The sequence below is a fragment of the Scomber scombrus genome, chromosome 5, assembly GCF_963691925.1.
Source record: "Scomber scombrus chromosome 5, fScoSco1.1, whole genome shotgun sequence".
Lineage (NCBI taxonomy): Eukaryota > Metazoa > Chordata > Actinopteri > Scombriformes > Scombridae > Scomber > Scomber scombrus.
In genome coordinates this window covers 9,139,629-9,166,817 of record NC_084974.1, presented here as the reverse complement: position 1 = coordinate 9,166,817, position 27,189 = coordinate 9,139,629, and the positions used below count along the sequence as shown (strand labels likewise).

At 37.7% G+C, this 27,189-nt stretch overlaps 2 protein-coding genes across 3 annotated transcripts; both read left to right on the top strand.

Annotated features, from left to right (window-relative positions):
- Positions 1-266: 266 nt before the first annotated feature.
- Positions 267-12,973, top strand: LOC133980551 (von Willebrand factor A domain-containing protein 5A-like). Its single transcript, XM_062419305.1, has 23 exons — positions 267-306; positions 609-811; positions 905-1,127; positions 3,783-3,949; positions 4,049-4,163; positions 4,280-4,455; positions 4,542-4,630; positions 4,742-4,886; positions 5,347-5,426; positions 5,529-5,643; positions 5,763-5,921; positions 6,108-6,211; positions 6,460-6,680; positions 6,798-6,842; positions 8,564-8,605; positions 9,585-9,626; positions 10,502-10,540; positions 10,941-10,970; positions 11,236-11,286; positions 11,525-11,560; positions 11,992-12,137; positions 12,462-12,585; positions 12,688-12,973. The coding sequence occupies exons 1-23, from the start codon at positions 267-269 to the stop codon at positions 12,765-12,767; spliced, it is 2,472 nt and encodes an 823-aa protein (XP_062275289.1). The 3' UTR covers positions 12,768-12,973.
- Positions 12,974-14,293: 1,320 nt separating this feature from the next.
- LOC133980258 (von Willebrand factor A domain-containing protein 5A-like) lies at positions 14,294-26,354 on the top strand. 2 transcript variants are annotated; one of them, XM_062418918.1, is made up of 19 exons: positions 14,294-14,379; positions 14,929-14,976; positions 15,287-15,489; positions 15,583-15,805; positions 18,449-18,615; positions 18,715-18,829; positions 18,946-19,121; positions 19,208-19,296; positions 19,408-19,552; positions 20,045-20,124; positions 20,227-20,341; positions 20,461-20,619; positions 20,806-20,909; positions 21,160-21,380; positions 21,709-21,756; positions 22,986-23,027; positions 24,244-24,419; positions 24,920-25,043; positions 25,159-26,354. In XM_062418918.1, the coding sequence occupies exons 2-19, from the start codon at positions 14,937-14,939 to the stop codon at positions 25,236-25,238; spliced, it is 2,307 nt and encodes a 768-aa protein (XP_062274902.1). In that variant the 5' UTR covers positions 14,294-14,379; positions 14,929-14,936; the 3' UTR covers positions 25,239-26,354. The 2 variants fall into 2 exon arrangements, with proteins under 2 accessions (XP_062274902.1, XP_062274903.1); XM_062418919.1 differs by lacking the exon at positions 22,986-23,027.
- Positions 26,355-27,189: the final 835 nt, after the last annotated feature.

The window sequence follows — 27,189 nt, the reverse complement described above, 5'->3', positions numbered from 1 at the left end:
TGCGCCATCATGGTGATTGATAATTAGGTCACGTGGGTATGGGCTGTGATACCTATCGTTAAAACATCTTTTCATCACTGTGATTATTATGATGATAACATATACTTTCATGTCAACATGTACAATAAGAAACAAGAAATCCGTTCTTTTGCTGTTGTTTTAATTGTTGGTCATTTGTCTATAATGTACAGTAATTGTAGCTATTTATTGATCACTGCAGCATTAAGTCTTCATATGTCCTTGTTAATTGTTGCTCAGGTACAAAGATGAACCGCTGTGGTCTGCTGACAGTCCAGAAGGAACCAGGTACAGAACTGTTTGACAAATACAAACACATATGATTTCCTACCTTTTCTGTAATCATTTAAGCTTCAAATGTTGACTGTACAGGCTATCTGGTACATACTGGTTTCCTGCTGCACAGTATAACTCTGCAGTATTTTAATGATTAACTTCGTTAACAAGAAGGTACAATTGTAGTGTGGCTTAAGATGTAACAATTCAGTGCAGAAGAAACCTTAATTACAATCTGCAATCATATCTTCACCCACAGTGAAAACAGCAGTTCTCACACAGTCTTTGTGTTGTTTCTCTCTGTGTCTCATCAGTTCCTCTGAAGAGCATTGAAGTGGAGCTGGAGGTGAGGGACCATGTGGCTACAGTGGTCTCCACTCTGCTCTACCAAAACAAGGAGGACAAACCACTAGAGGCTGTTTTTGTCTTCCCTCTGCCTGGAGATGCTGCTGTCTGTCATTTCAGTGCTAAGATTGGACAGACACAGATTGTAGCTGAGGTGAAGGAGAAACAGCAGGTGAGCAGGACAGTAAAGACATTCTCACTATAATGAATCTGAAAAATAATGAAACACACCAAACATTACTCATATGTGTCATCTGTGCTGCAGGCTCGTGAGGAGTATGATGATGCATTGAGCTCCGGTCAGCAGGCCTTCTTATTGGAGGAGAGTGATCAGAGCCCAGATATATTCTCTCTGAGTGTGGGCAGTCTGCCTCCAGGAGAGAGCGCCTCCATCAGGCTGGAGTACGTCACTGAGCTGGCTGTGCAGGCTGATGATGGGCTGAGGTTTTGTCTGCCTGCTGTACTCAACCCTCGCTACCAACCTCAGGGTAAGAAAACCAGCCCACACTGTCCATACAGAGGGTTTTATTGAGCCAGTGATACACCTGGCTCTGAGTGCACCCACATAAACTGGAGGAAGCCAAAAAACCCTGTGACATAAACTGGCAGAACACATCATCCCAAAACTCCTTTTACATCCTCCAACATCTGCCAACTGTGGTGACCTCAAACAATCTTTGCTTTTGGAGGTTGAAATTAATGTTGATTTGAGAAAGATTCTTTTTTTCATTTTCTTACACAAACATCTACAGGGGGCTGAGTTCTCTTGTAAATAAAAGTTATGTTAAGATTCAGTGATTTTTACTAAAACACACTGTTTATTCTTTACAAACATGTTTGTGATTTTACTTCGTCATTAAACATTTGTAAAACCAATATGTTGAATATCAACGAGCAGTATAGGCTACTTCTTATGTCTTTGTCAGTGCTTTGATAGGCGTATTTGCAATTAGCACCACCAACAGCCAGTCTAGAAACTAGCATTCAACAGTTAACATGTAGGCTATATTCTCTGCGTCTTCCCTTGCTTGTGTCCTTCTGTATAGGACAATGTGGTTTAACAAGTATTGGAGTTAGCTAATCCATGTCGAACAAAAACCAAATTGAGTGTCAGTGGTACTGGTGGTTAGCAAGCCAACTAGCCAGCTAAGAAGTTATGTTCACTTTAAAAATAATGTTACTAAAGCAGGACATGGTTTGGGATGATTCAGAAAAAAACTTTATTAATACCCTAGAGGGGAAAATCAATTGCTACCAAACAGCTAATAAATAAATAAATGAATAAAACACATCAGAAACGTGATCTACAGCATTGGATCAGAGCTACAAAAAAAAGTGTTCGTTAAAAAATCTGACTGCTACTGGGTCAAAAGACCTTCTAAAACATTCAGCAAAACACCTGAGGCACAACGAGTCGCTCACTCGTTGTGCCTGTAAAGGATGGCCTTCAAGGAGTACAACTGGTTTTAATTTGGACAGGTGTGTATGATGTTCACATTTCTACACAGGTCACACCATAAAAAACTAATATTGTCATACATGTGTTTTCTAGTATACTGCAAAGCTTCTTTAACTTATTTAAAAACCTCTTGGCACTCAGAGGTGAAAAGTGTGTCTCATGGACCAGGCCACCATAATAGCTACATATATTCAGTATGTCAATTAAGGCCTTGTCATTCATGAAAACTATCCAAGAAGGCGGGAAGTGTGCTTCTCTGACCCCAGCTGGGTAAAGGTTGGTAATGTCAATATGTTTTGATCAGAGAGTGAGTCATATTCTGGCATTTGAGATTTTCTGAGTTTTATGTATGTCTGTGCCTCAAATGTGAAATATGAGACATATTTTTTATTGTCTGATGTTTGAGTTTCCAGAACACCTCGTATCCTGACATGTGTTGATATCTATCACAGAGAGCGGGGACAGCAACATGAATTATAATGCTCCTACTCACAAGACAACCACATGTAACTGTTCTTTACAATAAAAAGAATACAGACACAGATTTCTGGTATGGAAGGAGTATATGGTCAGGCAGAAAAATAACTTGTGATATATGTGGTTGATGTGACAGACATTTGGATACAGAGGGTGCAGCAAACTCAGTTTGATGAAGTATCAATACTGAAAGAAACTGGGTTACCTTACCACAGAAGAACAGGAAACAAATACGAACATCACCTGCAGCTGGCTTCCAGTAAATACTGTGTTTTAGCAGAGTGTTCGCCCCCAGACCTTTCCTTCTATAACCAAATACATAGTTAGAGTTACATAAATTGAACAATGTCTACATACTGTATACATTTACATTGTACCATTGAAATGAGACAACTTTGGAGTTACAGAAAAGTCAAAGTTTCAATAAAGGAATTTCAAATGAACCTGGAAGCTTTAGAAACTAACTAAACATACTTGACATCACACTTGATAAACAGCATGAAACAGTGTTCAAACTGACAGCATGATTGTTCTCCTCACTGGCGGCCGAGTGTGGGAGGTGTTTATTTTCTATCCTACTACCCTAACAAGGAAACAATACGTCCAATTCAGTTTTATATTGAATTTGTTTTTCATCTTTGTCATTTGTTTGGCATTTGTTCCTGAGCTGTCCTCCCAGGTCTGACTCCAGGAGTGGATGCAAAACACCGAAATGAGGGTTTCCCTTGTTGGGTGGCTGGGTTCATCCTTAGAGACAGAGTTATGAGCTCAAATTCACTTAATTCATGAATCTGATTAGGATACCCCTCGGTCAATTCTTTCTGGAGGTATTCAAGACACTTGCAGCTGGAAACCCTGGTGTAGACCCAGAGTATGCTGGACTATATAATCCATCTGGACTGGGAACACCTCAGGACCCTTCAAGAGGAAATGAAGGCTGCAGGGTGTTTGTTCTACTTTGCTTTATTTCCCACCACTATGTCTCTATGTTTCTATGATTGCAGGTCATGGTGGCTGCAGATAAGCAGTATAAAATTAATGAGTATTTCTTTGGAGTATTTAGTAGGGATGTTTTGTCTTTAAAAAATGATATTTGGGTTGAGGATTTGTCATCCAGAACTTCAGATGGACTGAAGGTTTTCAGCTACATAAGTGATTTCGATGTCTTTGATTACAACATTTTAAACCTGTTTCATGTTGTTCACAGGAAGTGAAGGTGGCAGCCTCCAGGTGACGTCTGTTCCAGCCTCTCTGGTGCCCTACAGTCTGTCTTTCTCTGCCCAGGTGTCCTCTCCTCGTCCAGTCTCTAAAGTAGAGTCCAGCTGTTCCCTGGACCCTCTCCAGTACCTCAACACAGAGCAAACCCAGGCTACGGTATGTAGAGTGCTGATGTGTCTGCTGTGTGTGATTGTTCCTCGTTACTGAGAACAAGACATCACTTTATTTTTATTTATGTGGTTTTGTTAACTGCAGGTCAAGTTGACTGCAGGACACAAGTTTGACAGGGATATTGAACTGTTGATTTATTACAAAGATGCCCACCAGCCCACTGCTGTGGTGGAGGCAGGACAGACCTCTGCCAAGCCTGGTGAGGAAATTAGAGAAGTTGTTACTCTGTAATTAAAAGTTCATTATTACATATGTTGTAATAAATGATAAAAAGCAGATTTGTGGTCATTTTTCAGTCTCTTTCCTGTTTTTAAGGCACTCTGATGGGTGATCCAGTGGTGATGCTGAGCCTGTACCCTGAGTTCCCCCAGGCTGTGATGTCTTCAGTGGACTCATGTGGAGAGTTTGTGTTCTTAATCGATCGATCAGGAAGTATGAGTTGTCCAATGGATAACAGCAACCCACAACTGACTCGCATTGGCAGTGCTAGGGTATTCTGTGTTAACTCTGTCATAAAAGCATTCATAATGTCCCTCTCACACAGTGGCCTTCACTATATTCTCTCTATTCCTCCAAGGATACTCTACTGCTCCTGCTGAAGAGTTTACCAATGGGCTGCTACTTCAACATCTACAGTTTTGGGTCCAGATATGAGCACATCTTCCCGTAAATCACTCCTTCATTTCACTCAGTCCACAAAAATGTGATCCTGTCTTTCATTTCACTGTTTTTACAAGTGTGTGTGCACTGTTCTTCATGGGTGTGTGTTTCTGACAGTAAGAGTGTGGAGTACAGTGAGAAGACTATGGAAGAGGCTCTGAAGAAAGTTGAGAACATGGGTGCTGATCTGGGAGGAACAGAGATCCTGCAGCCCCTAAAACACATTTACAGTCAGCCCTGCATTCCCAGTCAACCAAGACAAGTAATACACACACACACACACACACACACACACACACACACACACACACACACACACACACACACACACACACACACACACACACAAACGCTGTCTAAGCTGTGTCAATTTTGTGACACAGCTAAGACAGTCTGATAGTTTGGTGTTTTCCTCATTTTAAAATGAGCTTTGCTTGCCTGTTTGTGTTTTTATGTGTCTAGTCCAGCACTAACGCTGTAAAGGTATCATTTACACTCTATAAACAATGGGTCCTTTTGTCCTTTTCAAGTATAGTGATGAACAAACTGGTTTACATACTTACCACACCTTTATTGTTCTTCTTACTTCACTGTTACTTGTGTTACTGAAACAGCAACCTGACACTGCTCTCAGAATTATGTGAACATGTTGCATGTTTCATAGTGTAGTGTCATGTAACTAACATCATAACAGTAACTGATGTATAAACTGTCCACCCCAGCTGTTTGTCTTTACTGATGGAGAGGTGGGGAACACCAAAGAAGTTATAAATCTGGTGAGGGAGAACTCAGGCTCCCACAGGTGAAACCACATTAATTAACAAATACAACAATCACCCACAATTCCCAGAATATGTCCCATGTCTGAATTCTGTGTGTTAAAAACAAAAGTACTTTATTGCAGGTGTTTCTCTTTTGGGATCGGGGAAGGGGCCAGCTCTGTTCTTATCAATGGTTTGGCCAAAGAAGGAGGAGGTCACGCTCAGTTCATCACAGGAACTGACAGGATGCAACCAAAAGTAAGACATGACCATAGTTTTTATTCATTTGTATTTGAACAGAAGCCATTATTACAAATGTAAGTATGTTTAGTAAAACAAAGCATTTAAACTTTTTATGAATATGTTTTATTGATCAGGTGATGCAGTCGCTGCGATTTTCCCTGCAGCCAACTGTGGTGGACATCTCAGTCACATGGAATTTACCAAAGGGAGTGTCTGTCACTGTCCTCTCTCCACCAATCACAACAATTTTCCAGGGTCAAAGGTCATTGATTTATGCCCAGCTCACTGGACAGGTAGGAGCAGCACCATGTCATAGAGAAATACCTCTCTGGTCTGATTATTTTAGCTTTTAAAAATAACAGTGGTAAAGTGACAAAAACTATGATGCATCCTCTGTGTCCATGTTTAAGAGATAGAATTTTTCATTAGGTATGTATTTAAGATAAGAGGATGTTTCTATGAATGTAATGCTTTCTCAGAGTCCAGAGGCAGCAGAGGGCTGTGTGACGGTGAAGTACAGCCTGGCAGGTCATCCATCCCACAACCAGCTCCACTTCAGTCTCAAACCTGCAGAGGACACTGGGTAAAACAGGGTTTGGTGGTCAGACTGGAAAGTTATTATACATTAGATACTGACTTTAAAATAATGAGTTTGTTTTATAGAAAACTAATTACATAGACTCATTCCATATTATTAATAGCCCTCAACTGATATCAATTTTAGTTCTGATTTAAAAGCTGAAAATAGAGAGAGAGAAACTTAGAGTGTGTGTGTGTGTGTGTGTGTGTGCGTGCGTGCGTGCGTGTGTTTTACCTCTTTTTTTTCTGCAGACTAACAGTCCACAGGTTGGCTGCTCGGACTCTGATTCGCTCCCTGGAGATGGAGGAGAGAGAGCACAGAGGACAGCAAGATGGAGGAGTGAAGAAGAAGGTGGTGGAGCTCAGTGTCCAATCAGGAGTGAGCAGTTCCTTCACCGCCTTCATTGCTGTCAATAAAGGTTACGGCGAGGCCATTCAAGGGCCTCTGTTGCACAGAAATGTCCCAGCACCCGGTGAGTGTTTCTAAGAACTAATAAACACACTAATGATAGTGTAGAGAAGGACAGTGTTGTAATGTGATGTAATTCTCATGTAATATTTTCTTGACCTCATTTTTTTTTCACCTTAAGGAGTGATAAAGAAATGCTCAAGGAGGATGGCTCAACGTAGCATGCGTAAGTGAAATGCTGAATTAGATTCAAACGCATATATTTGTATTTTTATGAATACAGTATATTAAAAGAAACACTGAGCAAATATTACATTATTTTTTGTGGCAGAAATGCTCTTTCATTTTTTGCAGCTTTCAGTGTGAACTACTGTATGTAATAGTTATATTGACTCTGGTAGGCTTTAACAGTCCAGGGTAAAGGGAACGAGAGAGGACTAGAAGAACAGCGAGCCTGTTGTGTTTCTGTGTCAGTTATTGTCAGTTATTCCATTTGCTTAAAAGCGTCAAGCTGATGATGAGCAATAAAAGAGCGATTTGGCTGCAGCTGAGCAGATCAAATATAGGATAGACTACTTGATATACAAATTTGGACTTTAGTCATAATTACAAACTAGCTTATTTATTATCTTTACTCTTAAAGTATTAGGCTGCAGCTTTATGTTTGATTTATTTTAAAGTGGGTGGCAGTGGTTCGATTCCCAGCTCCTCCAGTCCACATGTGGATGTGTCGTTGAGCAAGATACTAAATGACTCCTGTCATCACTGTATGTAGTGGTCTTTATATAATTCTGTGTTTAATCTATTTCAAAGTAGTCCTACACATGCCAGTGTATTTACCCCTCCTCTTTATAAGAGTGTTTTCATTTGTTATAACAGGAAAAAATAGCAATATAGTGTCAATGGTTTTCTGTATTGTGGTTCTAGGTTTTTTATAAATAGTTAAACTACATACAGTATAAAACTTTATAGGCTGTGTTATCTTCATTTTAAGGGTCAAATATGTTTTGCAGCTCCAGACAAATTGTATTTTGTGAGAGGGGCCAAAAATGGCTCCTTTGATAGTAAAGGTTGCAGACCCCTGGCCTAGGGCAGCAAGATAGTATAAAGCAGCACAAAGCTTCTCTATGGTTTAATGCTTTAAAATGATTGAAATCATCATTCACATATCTGGGTCAATGACGTATAAGGATTTTCAACAACTCAATTTTAAATAATAAAAACAAGCATATCTAATGCAGTAGTTCAAACATTCAGAATGTTGTGTACCTGACAATTCATATTACAATTTGAAAGTGATTTTAGTGGGGGGTTTTCAAGACTAATTGGCACTGGCCTGAAAAAAAAGTCATTTGGTGCGACCATGATTCATCTTGAAATGTCTTATATAAATAAAAGACCATCATTTACAAAGATTTAAAAAAAAAAATGCAAATACTTTGTTTCCAAACACTTTATATTACTGAAAACTTGTAAAAAAATATGTGAAGCGTGTTAAGTAAATTAATTTATTTCAAGATGAATCGTGGTCGCACCACATGACTCTTTTTAAAGGCCAGTGCCAATTAATCTTGAAAAACCCACTAAAATCACTTAATTTCAAATGTATAATATGGAGCTTCAGGTACACAACATTCTGAATGTTTGAACTACTGCATTAGATATGCTTGTTTTTATTATTCTACAATTGAGTTGTTCTAAATCCTTATACGTCATTGACCCATCTACCAATCACTGTTATTATTGCATGAGATAAAAGCCATCAGTTCCTCAGTTACACTTTTGAATATTTGAACATCTTAAATATCATGTGTAATACTTTTAACTACTTGTTATGAATAATTGCAATGAACTCAGAAACCAACATTTTATTAGTTGATATTTTTTGTTTTCCTCAAATAATATTTTCTTGACCTCATATTCTTTTTTTTCTTCTTCTTATTAAAGCCTTCCAACAGAGCATGTTTGGTGCTTTACCCAAAATGAAGTGTAAGTGAAAAGCTGAATGGGACGAACACACATCTGTGCATTTCTACAAATACAATATATAGATGGAAACACACAGAGCATATAAAACATTTAACAAACATATAGGTAGAGAATCCTCCAGAATGTATTGGCATGTTCTGTTAGGATGAGTAACAGTAGAAGATTTTTACTAGCTTTTGCAGGTAATCATCATCATCATCATCATTTGATTTGATTTATTTTGTCTGACATACTGTTTAACAACTTAAATAAATATAAACATGAATAATAAAATCTCAAAATCTCCACAAAACTGTCACATATGACTCTCAGTGCACAGCTCTCCTGTGTCAACCAGTATGAATAACTCAACTCCACTTTTCTCAACTTGATATGTGAGAAAGACATTTTGCTTTCATGCACATCAGTTACTGCACTTTAGCTGCATTACTTTAATCTGTAAATCTGTATTCTACCCAAAATATATCATTTGAAGGATTATACTTTGCAAAAATGCTTAAATGATTCCCTCCATAACCGTTGTGTCCTAACTCTATTCTTACTAACTACTCAATGATGCATGTAATCTAGTCCAAGTAATGCATGTGTGAATTACTGTAATCCATTTTTTTTTTATATCAAAGCTATATTTGTTACATCTGAATTAAAACTCTTGATGTGAATATTAAGCACTTTAAATTTAACCATTTATAATCTTTTTCACCTTGTGACAAAATCTAGACAAGATAGTATAAAGAAGTACAAATCTTCTCTATGGTTTAATGCTTATTATTGCATGAGATAAAAGCCAGCAGTTCCTCAGTTACACTTTTGAATATTTGAACATCTTAAATATCATGTGTAATACTTTTAACTACTTGTTGTTGTGAGTCATTGCAATAAACTCAGAAACCAACATTTTATTAGTTGATATCTTTTGTTTTCCTCAAATAATATTTTCTTGACCTCATATTCTTTTTTTTCCTTCTTCTTCTTAAAGCCATCAAAAACAGGATGTTTGTTGCTGCACCCAAAATGAAGGGTAAGTGAAAAGTTGAATGGGACGAACACACATCTGTGCATTTCTACAAATACAATATATAGATGGAAACACACAGAGCATATAAAACATTTAACAAACATATAGGTAGAGAATCCTCCAGAATGTATTGGCATGTTCTGTTAGGATGAGTAACAGTAGAAGATTTTTACTAGCTTTTGCAGGTAATCATCATCATCATCATCATTTGATTTGATTTATTTTGTCTGACATACTGTTTAACAACTTAAATAAAGATAAAGATAATAAAGATATAAAATAAAGATAAAGATAAAGATAATCATCATCATCATCATCATCATCAACGAGGGAGTATTATCTGGAAAGCACAGGAGTTGGACATGTGATGGTGGTTACACACAAAACTGTCTGAACTCTATTCTTACTAACTACTCAATGATGCATGTAATCCAGTCCAAGTAATGCATGTGTGGATTACTGTAATCCATTATTTTATATCAAAGCTATATTTGTTACATCTGAATTAAAACTCTTGATGTGAATATTAAATATTAAGCACTTTAAATTTAACCACTACATTCTGAATAATCTTTTTCACCTTGTGACAAAATCTAAGACACGATAGTATAGATTTTCTCAATGCTTCAATATGATTGAAATTATTATTCACAGATCGACTAATTACTGTTATTATTGCATGAGATGAAAGCCAGCAGTTCCTCAATTGCACTTTTGAATCTTTGAACATCTTAAATATTATGTGTAATACTTTTAACTACATGTCGTGACTCATTGCAATAAACTCAGAAACCAGAATTTTATTAGTTGATAGTTTTGTTTTTCTGAAGTAATATTTTCTTGACATCATATTCTTTTTCTTTTTCTTCTTGTTAAAGGCATCAGACAGAGGGCTTTTCAACCAGCTAGAGGGATTTGTAAGTAAAAAGCTGAATGAGATGAACACAAATCTGTATATTTTAGTCCAAATAATGCATGTTATCACTTACTATACTTCTATATCAAAGCTATATTTGTTACGGCCATCTGAATTAAAACACTTACTTAAGAAAAAACTCTTGATGTGAATATAAAGTACTATAAATGTGATCATCTGTTCACATACCTGCATGTGTTCTTAATAACTTGCCCTTTTTCAGGCTTTGAATATTTGAACACCTGGAATAATATTGAGTAATACATTTAACTACTTGTGATTACAATAAACTCCAAAAACAGTATTTCATTAGTTGATATTTTTTGTTTTTCTCATGTAATATATATATATATATAATTTCTTTTTTTTTCATCTTAAACTTTTTTTATATTCATATTTAGGTGAACCTGACAATGCAATCGCCAGATGTTGTAAGTACCAAGCTGAATGGGATTTGAACACACATCTGTGAACAGTATATGAATAGAAACACTGAACAAAATATAAAATGCATTTTTTGTGGCAAGTGTGATGAAACTGTTACATGTGTTTCCACAGCACATCAGTTTGTTCCAAGTATTGTCTAGATTAGTCATTTCCACATACTAAAGAGCAAAACCACTGTACGGACTGATGCATCTGCATTTCTGAAAATGCCCTTAATGGCTCATATGTGCATTTTTTTATCTTGCCCAGTGACAGATGATATTGACTACGGCACCGACGCCACCCTCCATGCATCAAGTGGTATGGAAAATGAATGAATGAATGTTTTTCTGTATTTTCTTGTTGTTTGATAGGCTTTCTCTCTTTCTGGTTTTTTCTCAGCTCTGCACACTTATCAAAGTTAGGATTATACTGAGAAATACATTTAACTACTTGTCATTGCAATAAACTCCAAAACCAGTATATTTTTATTAGTTGATATTCTTTTCTGTTTTTCTCATGTAATATAGTCTTTCTTTTCATCTTAAATATTTTTCAGACTCTGGGGAAGATGATTATGTAAACGAAATGTCTGGTAAGTACCAAGCTGAATGGGATTTGAACACACATCTGTGTATGTCTATGAATACAGTATATGAATAGAAACACTGAGCAAAATATAAAATGCATTTTTTTGGTAGGCTTGTCTCTTGCTGCCTTTTTCACAGCTCTGCACACTTATCAAAGTTAGGACAGAAACAACCCAGTTTTTGCAAGAAACCAAACTGGAATGTTTCATGTTTAATTTTCAATAATTATGAGGAAAAGTTGAAGACAGCCATACATAACAGGAACCAGGGACATGATTTGAAGGAATAAAGTGAAATTTGTAAGTTCAGTAATTTGCTCAAATAATCTGAGCCACAACACATGTAAACATAATGGAAAAAGAAACCACGCTCCAAATACACACCATTAGGTAATAATCCAAACGTATTAAATGATTGATTTTCTCCTTAAATGCAGCTTGCTCAGTCAGTCAGCCTCACAGAGATCCTTTGCTGCAGTTGGTGTCCCTCCAGAAGGCATCTGGCTATTGGGAAATCCACCCAGCTTTGGCTGTTTTGCTGGGAAAGACCAGCGAGGAGGTGGAAATGTCAAAGCCTGAATCGGTGGGTCATTGTAAAAAAACAGAAAACATAAATTAATGTTGGGACTTATTTAAAATAGATTTCATCATGTGGTTTATATACAAACAGAGGAAATAGTAAAACACATGGAAATAGATCTCCACAAAATAAATAATAAAGTGATGATATTATACAATTTACATGTGAAGGTATTTGGGTCTTATTTCAGTATGTTGTCAAGAAGATTGTTCAAAGCGATACAGCATCATTTTCCCTACATAAATGTTGTCTTCTTGGTGCTATGTGATGTTTTTCTTCCTTTCTGCCTGTTCCATTTCATGTTTTCTTTGATTTGGTGAAAATTAGGTGAAAGAGGAAGTTTGGGCCACCATTCTGGCTCTAATCTGGCTTCATGGTTTCAAGTCGGATGTTCAGGATGAGTGGCAGCTTCTGGCTATGAAGGCTGCGTCATGGCTCCGTGCTCAGAAAGGTAATCACCATAATAATAAGTGCTGATCTGATGATTTTAACTGTGTGCTGGTTTGCCTACATTCATTCTGTTAATGGCTTGTTTTTTCTGTTTTCATTTAAGCACCATGTGTGACAGAGTGTGTGGAAGCTGGAAATGCACTTTTAGGCTGCAGTGTGCAGAAAAACGTGCTGGGGCTCTGAGGTTTCCATTAAAGTGGGTTCTTCTTCAGGATCAGTACAGATTAATTTACTCCATTTTACAGCATTTACTTCATTAACAGCGAACCCTAATATCTACGCTGTGATTATTAAATTCTTTATTATTGTTTTTTATTTCCATGTGGTGTTTTCCTTGTTCAGTGATCTTCTAAAATCAATTTTGGGGTCATCATTGTAAAAAATGTCAATTTTCTAAAAAAGTGCTGCCATTTATGACTGTTTGTGTCTTGAAAAACTGAAAATTAAACTTAATTCTTTGAATAAAATCAACATGAATGACTCAACTATAGACTTCACACCTGCTTTATTCAGCCTGTGGTGATACCAGCACCAGATGTCTTGCAGAGTGAATTGTAAATGTTTTTTGAACTAACCGACCGGAGATTGATGCTTATTTTTGTAATGTTTTGGCATTTAATCCAACATAGCTGAGTCCTGAGGATGTTTTTGCCTGAAGATGACTTACATTCAGAGTTAAGATCTGACTCTCAGACTGCACATCATTTTCGTGCTAAGAGACCCTCATAACCAAACATACCTAACATGTCTGAGAAAGTACTTTTAACTAACAAGCTAAAGCAGAATTTTAAAAAGGCTAATCTTATTGAAGAATAAACAAGTTTTATCTCTGCAAGGAGACAATCACAAGGAGTAATGTCAATAACATGTTTAATGATCCCCTCACATATAAAAATACTTTGTTTAGAACAATAATGTGTGTCTGATATGGTTTATCCCCAAAAAACTCAAGTATAATTACCATGTTAAAATCCCTAACAATGCATCTCCTCTGCAAATATTTGTTAAACTGCATCACCAAAGCACAAAACTCTGTATCAGATTTTAAAATGACTGTGTTTAAGATCTCTCTTCATCATGTCTGCTGTGATCAGTCACCTTCTCCCAGTGTTCTTTCAGCACAATTAACAATAATAATCCTGTTCTACATTTCAGAAGAAAACTATACAGACATCACACACAAACTCTGTATTATTATGTGACTCACTCTGAGGATTGGAGAACTCATTTATTATAAAGTGTGGTTATTCCTGTCCTCCCCACTAGATGGTGATGATGTGTAAAATACATTTAAAAGTTGATCTAAAGCTCATACGAGGTTTCAGCAGTCAGCGAGTGTATATCTGCAGTGAAATATAGTTTAAAAAGAGTAACTTTGTCACTAAAAAGACTAACATTGAAAGATAGCTATTTGATTTGACTCATTTGAACAACTGAAGCTTCATATTAGCTTTAGAGGAGAAGGAGGGCATAAACCTGCTGCAGGGAGAGATCCAGAGCAGGCTTGTAGCAGGCTTGTAGATGATAATGCATGTAGCCAAATTTGTTAAAATAAAATAAACAATGTTTATAAGGGTCTTTTAGCACAGCAGGAGTCAGACATTTGTTCTTCTAAAGCTTTTGGAGATGGACTGAAATTGCTAATTCAAGCTCCACCCAGCTCCACCTGTCTTGCATACCCAGGAGGCGTGACTGTGTTCATTTTGCTCTTCCTGCTTTATAAACACAAGTGGTGTGCACATATTTACAAGAGGGAAACACAGTAGAACAATCTCAGACATATTTATCGTCAAAGGTAGGCATTTCTTCTATGTGTTTGTTCATTATGACGAAGCTGTTAGCAGAAGCAGTGAAAGCTTTGGAAAACTTTGATACTACAACTATAACAGTAGTGCTGCATAACGTGTCAAATCGGAGTGAAATATTGTAACAGTATAAAACAGGCACTGTTCAAAAAAGCAGATACTGACTGATTGGTTGGTTTCTGTCTGATTCAGTGAAACCATTTCTTTTTCAACAGCTTACTATCAATACAATTTAAAAATAGTTAATTTCATGATTGTTTATATTTTTGGTTAATTTTGGTTTATTATTGCATCATGATGATCGATAAGGTCACGTGGATATGGGCAGTGACAACTATAGTTAAACACATGCTGTGATTATATTGGTTATATTTTGTGCACATTATAATAAATTGATCTTTTTCATTAAAAGTTATCATACATTATTTGATCTCAGCAACAACATCGGTGTGAAAATATAACAACAAATGAAAGTCCAGATTTGATTACTGATTACTGCAGCATTAAGTCTTCATATGTCCTTGTTAATTGTTGCTCAGGTACAAAGATGAACCATTGTGGTCTGCTGACAGTCCAGAAGGAACCAGGTACAGAACTGTTAGAAAAACAAAAACACATAAATATATGATTTCCTACATAACATTTGTGTGTACTCATGAAAGCTTCAAATGTTGACTGTAAAGGCTATACATACTGGTTTCCTGCTTTGCACATTATCAATCTGAAGTATTTAACTATTAGCTTCGTTAACAAGAAGGTACAATTGTAGTGTGGCTTAAGATGTAACAATTCAGTGCAGAAGAAACCTTAATTACAATCTGCAATCATATCTTCACCCACAGTGAAAACAGCAGTTCTCACACAGTCTTTGTGTTGTTTCTCTCTGTGTCTCATCAGTTCCTCTGAAGAGCATTGAAGTGGAGCTGGAGGTGAGGGACCATGTGGCTACAGTGGTCTCCACTCTGCTCTACCAGAACAAGGAGGACAAACCACTAGAGGCTGTTTTTGTCTTCCCTCTGCCTGGAGATGCTGCTGTCTGTCATTTCAGTGCTAAGATTGGACAGACACAGATTGTAGCTGAGGTGAAGGAGAAACAGCAGGTGAGCAGGACAGTAAAGACATTCTCACTATAATGAATCTGAAAAATAATGAAACACACCAAACATTACTCATATGTGTCACCTGTGCTGCAGGCTCGTGAGAAGTATGATGATGCATTGAGCTCCGGTCAGCAGGCCTTCTTATTGGAGGAGAGTGATCAGAGCCCAGATATATTCTCTCTGAGTGTGGGCAGTATGCCTCCAGGAGAGAGCGCCTCCATCAGGCTGGAGTACGTCACTGAGCTGGCTGTGCAGGCTGATGACGGGCTGAGGTTTTGTCTGCCTGCTGTGCTCAACCCTCGCTACCAACCTAAGGGTAAGAAAACCAGCCCACACTTTGTGCTTAGTGCACACCACACCTGTCCATACAGAGGGTTTTATTGAGACAGTGACATGCCTAAAAGCACACCAATGAAAACACCTGGTGCTGAGTGCAGTGCACCCACATACACTGGAGGAAGCCAAAAACCTCTGTGCCATAAACTGGCAGAACACATCATCCCAAAACTCCTTTTACATCCTCCAACATCTGGCAACTGTGGTGACCTCAAACAATCTTTGATTTTTAAGGTTGACATTAATGTTGATTTTTGAGAAAGACTCTTTTTTCATTTTCTTACACAAACATCTACAGGGGGCTGAGTTCTCTTGTAAATAAAAGTTATGTTAATATTTTTACTAAAACACACTGTTTATCCTTTAGAAACATGTTTGTGATTGTACTTCCTCATAAAACATTTGTAAAACCAATACGTTGAATATCAACGAGCAGTATAGGCTACTTCTTATGTCTTTGTCAGCGCATTGAAAGGCGTATTTGCAATTAGCACCACCAACAGCCAGTCTAGAAATTAGCATTAAACAGTTTACATGTCACTGCGTCTTCCTTTGCTTGTGTCCTTTTGTATTGGATTCACAAAGAGGGCCCAGTTTGCTTCATAGTACCACTAGTGATCAAAAACTTCACTATGTACCTTTGATATAAACATTTTGTGCAATTATTTTTTAATATTTGAAAGTTAAGGTTGAACAAAGCAAGTTATTCTTTGATTTTTTTGCCTTTGGACAGAACCAGCTTTATGCTAAGACTTCATGCTAAGCTAAGCTGCTGCCCATAATCTTCTCATCAAACTCTCAGTATAAGACAGCAAATTATTACATTTATTAAAAACTATTTCTTTTAGGTCACCGCATAAACACTTTCAGTCTCCTGTATTTAAATCCCGTAGAAAAATAAATTGAGACAATGTGGTTTAACAAGTATTGGAGCTACCAAACAGCTAATAAATAAATGAATAAAACACATCAGAAACGTGATCTACAGCATTGGATCAGAGCTACAAAAAAAAGTGTTCGTTAAAAAATCTGACTGCTACTGCGTCAAAAGACCTTCTAAAACATTCAGCAAAACACTGAGGACAAAACGAGTCGCTCACTGAAAGAGTTGTTAAGGCTGTTAAAGACAGTGTGTAAAGGATGGCCTTCAAGGAGTACAACTGGTTTTAATTTGGACAGGTGTGTATGATGTTCACATTTCTACCAAGATCACACCACAAAAAAACTAATATTGTCATACATGTGTTTTCTAGTATACTGCAAAGCTTCTTTAACTTATTTAAAAACCTCTCTGCACTCAGAGGTCTCATGGACCAGGCCCCCATAATAGCTACATATATTCAGTATATCAATTAAGGCCTTGTCATTCATGAAAACTATCCAAGAAGGTGGGAAGTGTGCTTCTCCGACCCCAGCTGGGTAAAGGTTGGTAATGTCAATATGTTTTGATCAGAGAGTGAGTCATATTCTGGCATTTGAGATTTTCTGAGCTTTATGTATGTCTGTGCCTCAAATGTGAAATATGAGACATATTTTTTTATTGTCTGATAAAAACAGAGCGGGGACAGCAACATGAATTATAATGCTCCTACTCACAAGACAACCACATGTAACTGTTCTTTACAATAAAAAGAATACAGACACAGATTTCTGGTATGGAAGGAGTATATGGTCAGGCAGAAAAATAACTTGTGATATATGTGGTTGATGTGACAGACATTTGGATACAGAGGGTGCAGCAAACTCAGTTTGATGAAGTATCAATACTGAAAGAAACTGGGTTACCTTACCACAGAAGAACAGGAAACAAATACGAACATCACCTGCAGCTGGCTTCCAGTAAATACTGTGTTTTAGCAGAGTGTTCGCCCCCAGACCTTTCCTTCTATAACCAAATACATAGTTAGAGTTACATAAATTGAACAATGTCTACATACTGTATACATTTACATTGTACCATTGAAATGAGACAACTTTGGAGTTACAGAAAAGTCAAAGTTTCAATAAAGGAATTTCAAATGAACCTGGAAGCTTTAGAAACTAACTAAACATACTTGACATCACACTTGATAAACAGCATGAAACAGTGTTCAAACTGACAGCGTGATTATTCAAGGAAGTATTGTGTCCAATTCAGTTTTACAATGAATTTGTTTTTCATCTTTGGCATTTGTTTGGCATTTGTTCCTGAGCTGTCCTCCCAGGTCTGACTCCAGGAGTGGATGCAAGACAACGAAATGAGGGTTTCCCTTGTTGGGTGGCTGGGTTCATCCTTAGAGACAGAGTTATGAGCTCAAATTCACTTAATTCAGGAATCTGATTAGGATACCCCTCGGTCAATTCTTTCTGGAGGTATTCAAGACACTTGCAGCTGGGAGGAAACCCTGGTGTAGACCCAGAGTATGGTGGACTATATAATCCATCTGGACTGGGAACACCTCAGGACCCTTCAAGAGGAAATGAAGGCTGCAGGGTGTTTGTTCTACTTTGCTTTATTTCCCACCACTATGTCTCTATGTTTTCTGTCATCCAGAACTTCAGATGGACTGAAGGTTTTCAGCTACATAAGTGATTTCGATGTTTTTGATTACAACATTTTAAACCTGTTTCATGTTGTTCACAGGAAGTGAAGGTGGCAGCCTCCAGGTGACGTCTGTTCCAGCCTCTCTGGTGCCCTACAGTCTGTCTTTCTCTGCCCAGGTGTTCTCTCCTCGTCCAGTCTCTAAAGTAGAGTCCAGCTGTTCCCTGGACCCTCTCCAGTACCTCAACACAGAGCAAACCCAGGCTACGGTATGTAGAGTGCTGATGTGTCTGCTGTGTGTGATTGTTCCTCGTTACTGAGAACAAGACATCACTTTATTTTTATTTATGTGGTTTTGTTAACTGCAGGTCAAGTTGACTGCAGGACACAAGTTTGACAGGGATGTTGAACTGTTGATTTATTACAAAGATGCCCATCAGCCCACTGCTGTGGTGGAGGCAGGACAGACCTCTGCCAAGCCTGGTGAGGAAATTACAGAAGTTGTTACTCTGTAATTAAAAGTTCATTATTACATATGTTGTAATAAATGATAAAAAGCAGATTTGTGGTCATTTTTCAGTCTCTTTCCTGTTTTTAAGGCACTCTGATGGGTGATCCAGTGGTGATGCTGAGCCTGTACCCTGAGTTCCCCCAGGCTGTGATGTCTTCAGTGGACTCATGTGGAGAGTTTGTGTTCTTAATCGATCGATCAGGAAGTATGAGTTGTCCAATGGATAACAGCAACCCACAACTGACTCGCATTGGCAGTGCTAGGGTATTCTGTGTTAACTCTGTCATAAAAGCATTCATAATGTCCCTCTCACACAGTGGCCTTCACTATATTCTCTCTATTCCTCCAAGGATACTCTACTGCTCCTGCTGAAGAGTTTACCAATGGGCTGCTACTTCAACATCTACAGTTTTGGGTCCAGATATGAGCACATCTTCCCGTAAATCACTCCTTCATTTCACTCAGTCCACAAAAATGTGATCCTGTCTTTCATTTCACTGTTTTTACAAGTGTGTGTGCACTGTTCTTCATGGGTGTGTGTTTCTGACAGTAAGAGTGTGGAGTACAGTGAGAAGACTATGGAAGAGGCTCTGAAGAAAGTTGAGAACATGGGTGCTGATCTGGGAGGAACAGAGATCCTGCAGCCCCTAAAACACATTTACAGTCAGCCCTGCATTCCCAGTCAACCAAGACAAGTAATACACACACACACACACACACACACACACACACACACACACACACACACACACACACACACACACACACACACACACACACACACACACACACACACACACACACACGCACACAAACGCTGTCTGAGCTGTGTCAATTTTGTGACACAGCTAAGACAGTCTGATAGTTTGGTGTTTTCCTCATTTTAAAATGAGCTTTGCTTGCCTGTTTGTGTTTTTATGTGTCTAGTCCAGCACTAACGCTGTAAAGGTATCATTTACACTCTATAAACAATGGGTCCTTTTGTCCTATTCAGGTATAGTGATGAACAAACTGGTTTACATACTTACCACACCTTTATTGTTCTTCTTACTTCACTGTTACTTGTGTTACTGAAACAGCAACCTGACACTGCTCTCAGAATTATGTGAACATGTTGCATGTTTCATAGTGTAGTGTCATGTAACTAACATCATAACAGTAACTGATGTATAAACTGTCCACCCCAGCTGTTTGTCTTTACTGATGGAGAGGTGGGGAACACCAAAGAAGTTATAAATCTGGTGAGGGAGAACTCAGGCTCCCACAGGTGAAACCACATTAATTAACAAATACAACAATCACCCACAATTCCCAGAATATGTCCCATGTCTGAATTCTGTGTGTTAAAAACAAAAGTACTTTATTGCAGGTGTTTCTCTTTTGGGATCGGGGAAGGGGCCAGCTCTGTTCTTATCAATGGTTTGGCCAAAGAAGGAGGAGGTCACGCTCAGTTCATCACAGGAACTGACAGGATGCAACCAAAAGTAAGACATGACCATAGTTTTTATTCATTTGTATTTGAACAGAAACCATTATTACAAATGTAAGTATGTTTAGTAAAACAAAGCATTTAAACTTTTTATGAATATGTTTTATTGATCAGGTGATGCAGTCGCTGCGATTTTCCCTGCAGCCAACTGTGGTGGACATCTCAGTCACATGGGATTTACCAAAGGGAGTGTCTGTCACTGTCCTCTCTCCACCAATCACAACAATTTTCCAGGGTCAAAGGTCATTGATTTATGCCCAGCTCACTGGACAGGTAGGAGCAGCACCATGTCATAGAGAAATACCTCTCTGGTCTGATTATTTTAGCTTTTAAAAATAACAGTGGTAAAGTGACCACAACTATGATGCATCCTCTGTGTCCATGTTTAAGAGATAGAATTTTTCATCAGGTATGTATTTAAGATAAGAGGATGTTTCTATGAATGTAATGCTTTCTCAGAGTCCAGAGGCAGCAGAGGGCTGTGTGACAGTGAAGTACAGCCTGGCAGGTCATCCATCCCACAACCAGCTCCACTTCAGTCTCAAACCTGCAGAGGACACTGGGTAAAACAGGGTTTGGTGGTCAGACTGGAAAGTTATTATACATTAGATACTGACTTTAAAATAATGAGTTTGTTTTATAGAAAACTAATTACATAGACTCATTCCATATCATTAATAGCCCTCATCTGATGATGTAAGTTCATTTAGAGACCAAGTACTTGAAATAGAGAGCGATATAAACTTGGTGTGTGTGTGTTTTGTGTGTGTGTATGTGCGTGTGTGTGTGTGTGTTACCTCTTATTGGCTGCAGACTAACAGTCCACAGGTTGGCTGCTCGGACTCTGATTCGCTCCCTGGAGATGGAGGAGAGAGAGCGCAGAGGACAGCAAGATGGAGGAGTGAAGAAGAAGGTGGTGGAGCTCAGTGTCCAATCAGGAGTGAGCAGTTCCTTCACCGCCTTCATTGCTGTCAATAAAGGTGACGGCGAGGCCATTCAAGGGCTTCTGTTGCGCAGAAATGTCCCAGCACCCAGTGAGTGTTTCTAAGAACTAATAAACACACTAATGATAGTGTAGAGAAGCACAGTGTTGAAATGCTTTAATAGTATGGAAATCATCATTCTTCATTCACAAATCTGCTTATCACTCTTATTATTGCATTTCCTCTGTGCTCACTGTGTCTGTCATCTGTTCACATACCTGCATGTGTTTGTATAACTTGCAATTATTTAGTTTATGTAATCATTTAAATTACATTTAAGACATTGGAATAAACTCAAAAACAGTATTTTATTAGTTGATATTTCTTGTGAAGTAATTCTCATGTAATATTTTCTTGACCTCATTTTTTTCACCTTAAGGATTGATGAAGAGTTGCTTTATGCCGCTGATGGCTCAATGTCGCACGCGTAAGTGAAATGCTGAATTAGATTCACACGCACATATTTGTATTTTTATGAATACAGTATATTAAAAGAAACACTGAGCAAATTATAAATTATTTTTTGTGGCAGAAATGCTCTTTCATTTCTTTCAGTGTGAACTACTGTATGTAATAGTTATATTGACTCTGGTAGGCAGTCCAGGGTAAAGGTAACATATGTGATTGCTTAGGGCAGGGGTCGGTGACCAGCAGCTTTGGAGCCGCATGCAGCCCTTCAGCCCTTCTGCAGTGGCTCCCTGTAACTTTGAAAAAAAAAGTGTGTCAAATCACACTCAGTTATTGTCAGTTATTCCATTTGCTTAAAAGCGTCAAGCTGATGATGAGCAATAAAAGAGCGATTTGGCTGCAGCTGAGCAGATCAAATATAGGATAGACTACTTGACATACAAATATGGACTTTAGTCATAATTACAAACTAGCTTATTTATTATCTTTACTCTTAAAGTATTAGGCTGCAGCTTTATGTTTGATTTATTTTAAAGCGGGTGGCAGTGGTTCGATTCCCAGCTCCTCCAGTCCACATGTGGATGTGTCGTTGAGCAAGATACTAAATGACTCCTGTCATCACTGTATGTAGTGGTCTTTATATAATTCTGTGTTTAATCTATTTCAAAATAGTCCTACACATGCCAGTGTGTTTTCCCCTCCTCTTTATAAGAGTGTTTTCATTTATTATAACAGGAAAAAATAGCAATATAGTGTCAACAGTTATCTTTATTGTGGTTCTAGGTTTTGTATAAATAGTTAAACTACATACAGTATAAAACTTTATAGGCTGTGTTATCTTCATTTTAAGGGTCAAATATGTTTTGCAGCTCCAGACAAATTGTATTTTGTGAGAGGGGCCAAAAATGGCTCCTTTGATAGTAAAGGTTGCAGACCCCTGGCCTAGGGCAGCAAGATAGTATAAAGCAGCACAAAGCTTCTCTATGGTTTAATGCTTTAAAATGATTGAAATCATCATTCACATATCTACCAATCACTGTTATTATTGCATGAGATAAAAGCCAGCAGTTCCTCAGTTGCACTTTTGAATATTTGAACATCTTAAATATCATATGTAATACTTTTAACTACTTGTTATGAATAATTGCATTAAACTCAGAAACCAACATTTTATTAGTTAATATTTTTTGTTTTCCTCAAATAATATTTTCTTGACCTCATATTCTTTTTGATTTCTTCTTCTTAAAGCCTTCCAACAGAGCATGTTTGGTGCTTTACCCAAAATGAAGTGTAAGTGAAAAGCTGAATGGGATGAACACACATCTGTGCATTTCTACAAATACAATATATAGATGGAAACACACAGAGCATATAAAACATTTAACAAACATATAGATAGAGAATCCTCCAGAATTTATTGGCATGTTCTGTTAGGATGAGTAACAGTAGAAGATTTTTACTAGCTTTTGCAGGTAATCATCATCATCATCATCATCATCATCATCAACATCATCAAGGGTGTATTATCCCTGGAAGGCAGAGAGATTTATTTTGTCTGACATACTGTTTAACAACTTAAATAAATATAAACATGAATAATAAAATCTCAAAATCACCACAAAACTGCCACATATGACTCTCAGTGCACAGCTCTCCTGTGTCAACCAGTATGAATAACTCAACTCCACTTTTCTCAACTTGATATGGGAGAAAGACATTTTGCTTTCATGCACATCAGTTACTGCACTTTAGCTGCATTACTTTAATTTGTATTCTTCCCAAAAATATATCATTAGGAGGATTATACTTTGCAAAAATGCTTAAATTATTCACATTAGTTAAACGTGTGATGGTGGTTACTCACAAAACTATTGTGTCCAAACCATATTCTTACTAACTACTCAATGATGCATGCAATCATTTTCTTTGATATCAAAGGCTATATTTGGTATGGACATCTGAATAAAATAACTTCAGAGCAGGAGAAAAAACCCTGGATGTGAATATGAAGTGCTTTAAATTCAACCATCTACATTGTGAATCACCCTTTTCACCTTGTGACATAATGAAGACTGGAGCTGGGTTGATTTATTGCTGCTTATAGTGTATCTGTACAACTCAGTCATGTATTTTATCAGTCAAACTCACATGATATTTTATTCAATGCACTAATTACAAAAGTAGAAGTCATAAACAAATGATTATTCATTTTGATGACCCTTTACTTTTCCTCTTGTGCCACCAGCAGGTCAAAGTTTTCTAGTCAAACATCTCAACATTTATTAGATGCACTGGCATGAAAACTATGTATTATTCTTAAAAAAAAGAATCCTACTGACATTGGTCATCCTTTAACTCCTCTAGCACCACCTCGAGGTTGACACTTTTGTTTTCAATTGAAATGTTGCACCAAAGAATTTTGGTACAGACTTTCATGATTCCTAAAGGATGAACTGTAATAACTGTGATCCTCTGACCTTTAATAACACTGTTATCACTTCTGAAGACTCAGACTACAGTGGTGGTACCGTCAAAGTCACCGAACCCAAGCAGCCTCGAAGAGACTCCTTCCTGCAGTTGGTTTCTCTCCAGAAGGCATCTGGCTGCTGGCTGCTTGAACCACATCTAGCTGCTGTACTGGGAAAGACCAGCGAGGAGGTGGAAATCCCCAAACCTGCAGAGGTGGTTCACTGTTCATAGATCTGTTCAAAAACAGGTTTCATATCTTTAAGTAGTTGGACTGATTGTTTCGTTCTATGAAGACAGTCAATGGGGATTAATCTGCAGCAGAATTTGAGGAGATCATAATTTACAGTCATTTCTTGGTGTGGTTAACAGTGTGATCGTGGTCAAACTGCAGTAACAGCAGAACAAATCTCAGCTGCTGTGTTGTGTGTGAAGATGAGTGAGAGACCAGATTGAGAGACTGTGTTCAGTGCCCTCTTGTGGTGATTATAAACCACCTGTTTATAAAAGTCATTGACCATATCTGAGAGTAGATCATATGTACTGCACATGTTTGAGAGTATTCTTGTTTTATTTCATGTATAATATTGTTAGTACTGTTTTAAGAATAGTTTAAAAGTGTGTAGTCACATTTTCCTTTGAAATGATTTTCTGTCTTTGTTTTCCTTCATTTAGTTTTTCTCTGTTGTCTTTTATTCTTTCATTTGGTGAATTAGGTGAAAGAGGAAGTTTGGGCCACCATTCTGGCTCTGATCTGGCTTCATGGTTTCAAGTTGGATGTTCAGGATGAGTGGCAGCTTCTGGCTATGAAGGCTGCGTCATGGCTCCGTGCTCAGAAAGGTAATCACCATAATAATAAGTGCTGATCTGATGACTTTAACTGTGTGCTGGTTATACTCAGCTGCTATATTCAGTGTATTAATGGCTTGTTCTGGTTTTTCTTTTTTTATTTCAGCACCATGTGTGACAGAGTGTGTGGAAGCTGGAAATGCACTGTTGGGATGTGAGGTGCAGAAAGATTCCCTGGGGATTTAAGGCTTTATTTATTCTGGCTTCTCCTTCAAGATTAGAAGAGAGGAACAGATTTACTCCATCCTGTATTTACTTCACCAACATTGAATGTCTACTATGGCTGCTACTTTGCACTATTTGCCTTTATGATATTTTGTGCCTTAGTATATTTGCACTGGGCTGATCTGATGTTTTTAACTGTGTGCTGGTTATACTCAGCTGCTACATTCAGTCTAACTGTATGTTTCAGATGCTTTTTTTTTGAGTGTTTGGAAACTGGAAATTCACTGTTGGGATCGGAGGTGCAGAAAGATGCTCTGGGGATTTGAGATTTTCTTTCGGTGTGAAATTAGATTTGCCAAAAACAACAAAAGCCCTGGTTCAGATGGGTATATCAGTGAAGTTTTTGAGGATTTCTCAGATCAAATTACCCCATTACTACTAAGAGCATTTGCTGAAATATTTGAATCTAGAGAGCCACCTTACATCCGGTGCAAATAATGATTGTGAATGCAACTCTTATAGACCTATTGCATGAAATGACTATAGATTGCTTACATCTATTCTCACCAAAAGAGCAGGGACTGCAATAAAACACATTATACATCCTGATCAACCTGGGTTTATTGCAGAGCATCAGTTTACAGCTAAAATAAGAGGATTCTGAATATTATAACTTAATTCCAGGTTGGTTTTGGCCTGAATTTGATTGAGTACAAATCCAGCATTCAACTAACCATAAAAACAAATGATCATTCATCTCAGCCTATCAGTATTGAAAGAGGAGTATAAATAAGTGAATCAGATGGAAAGTGAAAAAAAGTTAATGGATAGTAACAATTTTCTAAATTTTCTTGTTGTCAATAAATCTACTGTGTGTGTATCACCGGCTTGATAATGTATTTCTCTGTGCCATAACCCTGAAAGGGTAAGTTGATGACTTTTACCCTCAATAGTTGCCATAGGTGGTCCACCAACTTTTTCTTGCATTACATCTACATGAACAGTCCCTACACTGTCTAGACACTGCAGAGTTGCAGCCTACTAAAACATATATATATATATATATATATATAAACATAGATAATATATTCATAAAAGTGTTCATTCATGAAAGATGTAAGACAATCTTAGAGGGTTTCATCCTGTGAGCTTTTTTTATTGTGTGAAGTGAAGTGTGTATCCTCGTGTAACTTGACTGCCAAGACTAGCCAATATACAATTATGAGTGATATAAAGTGTATTTTAACTTTAATACCATCTTCTGAGTGTAATATCAGGTTCAATAAAAACGAACTAATCACAAACTTGGCTAATCAGTTAAATGCATTCTTTTCTTTTTTGAAGGTGAAAATAGAGCTTATACTGAACAAAGACAGTTTGACCTGACATCAACCCAAAATATCCCTATTAAACAGACAGAAGTCCTCATACTGTTTAAAAATATTGGTACACCTAAGAGTCCTTGCCCAGATAACATCTGTGGCAATGTATTGAAATATTGCACTGCACAACTGCCCCCTATTTTTACTGCTGTTATGGAAAACATCAACTATTATTCCCATTCCTAAGACTCCTTCACCAACTGAGCATAACCAACACCGTCCCAGTGTTAACATCATTGGTAATGAAATGCTTTGAAAGGTTAGTTAAAAGACACATTGTTGGATCGCCCTGGTGGTCGAGTGGTTAGGGAGCATCCCATGTACTGTAGTTGCAGCGTCCCTGGTTTGAATCCGGCCAGGCACCTATGCTGCAGGTCATTCCTCTTTCTCTCTCCCTGTTTCCTGTCAGCCTCTCTGCCAGTTACTATATAAATAATGGCAAAAAAGACCAAGAATAATTATTTAAAAAAAACAAGTAACACACTGTTATACACACACATCAATTACTAGACCCTCTGCAATTTGCCAGCAGGGGGGGTCGAGGATGCCATTTTAACCCTGTTATATCTTGTATACTCACATCTTGAGGC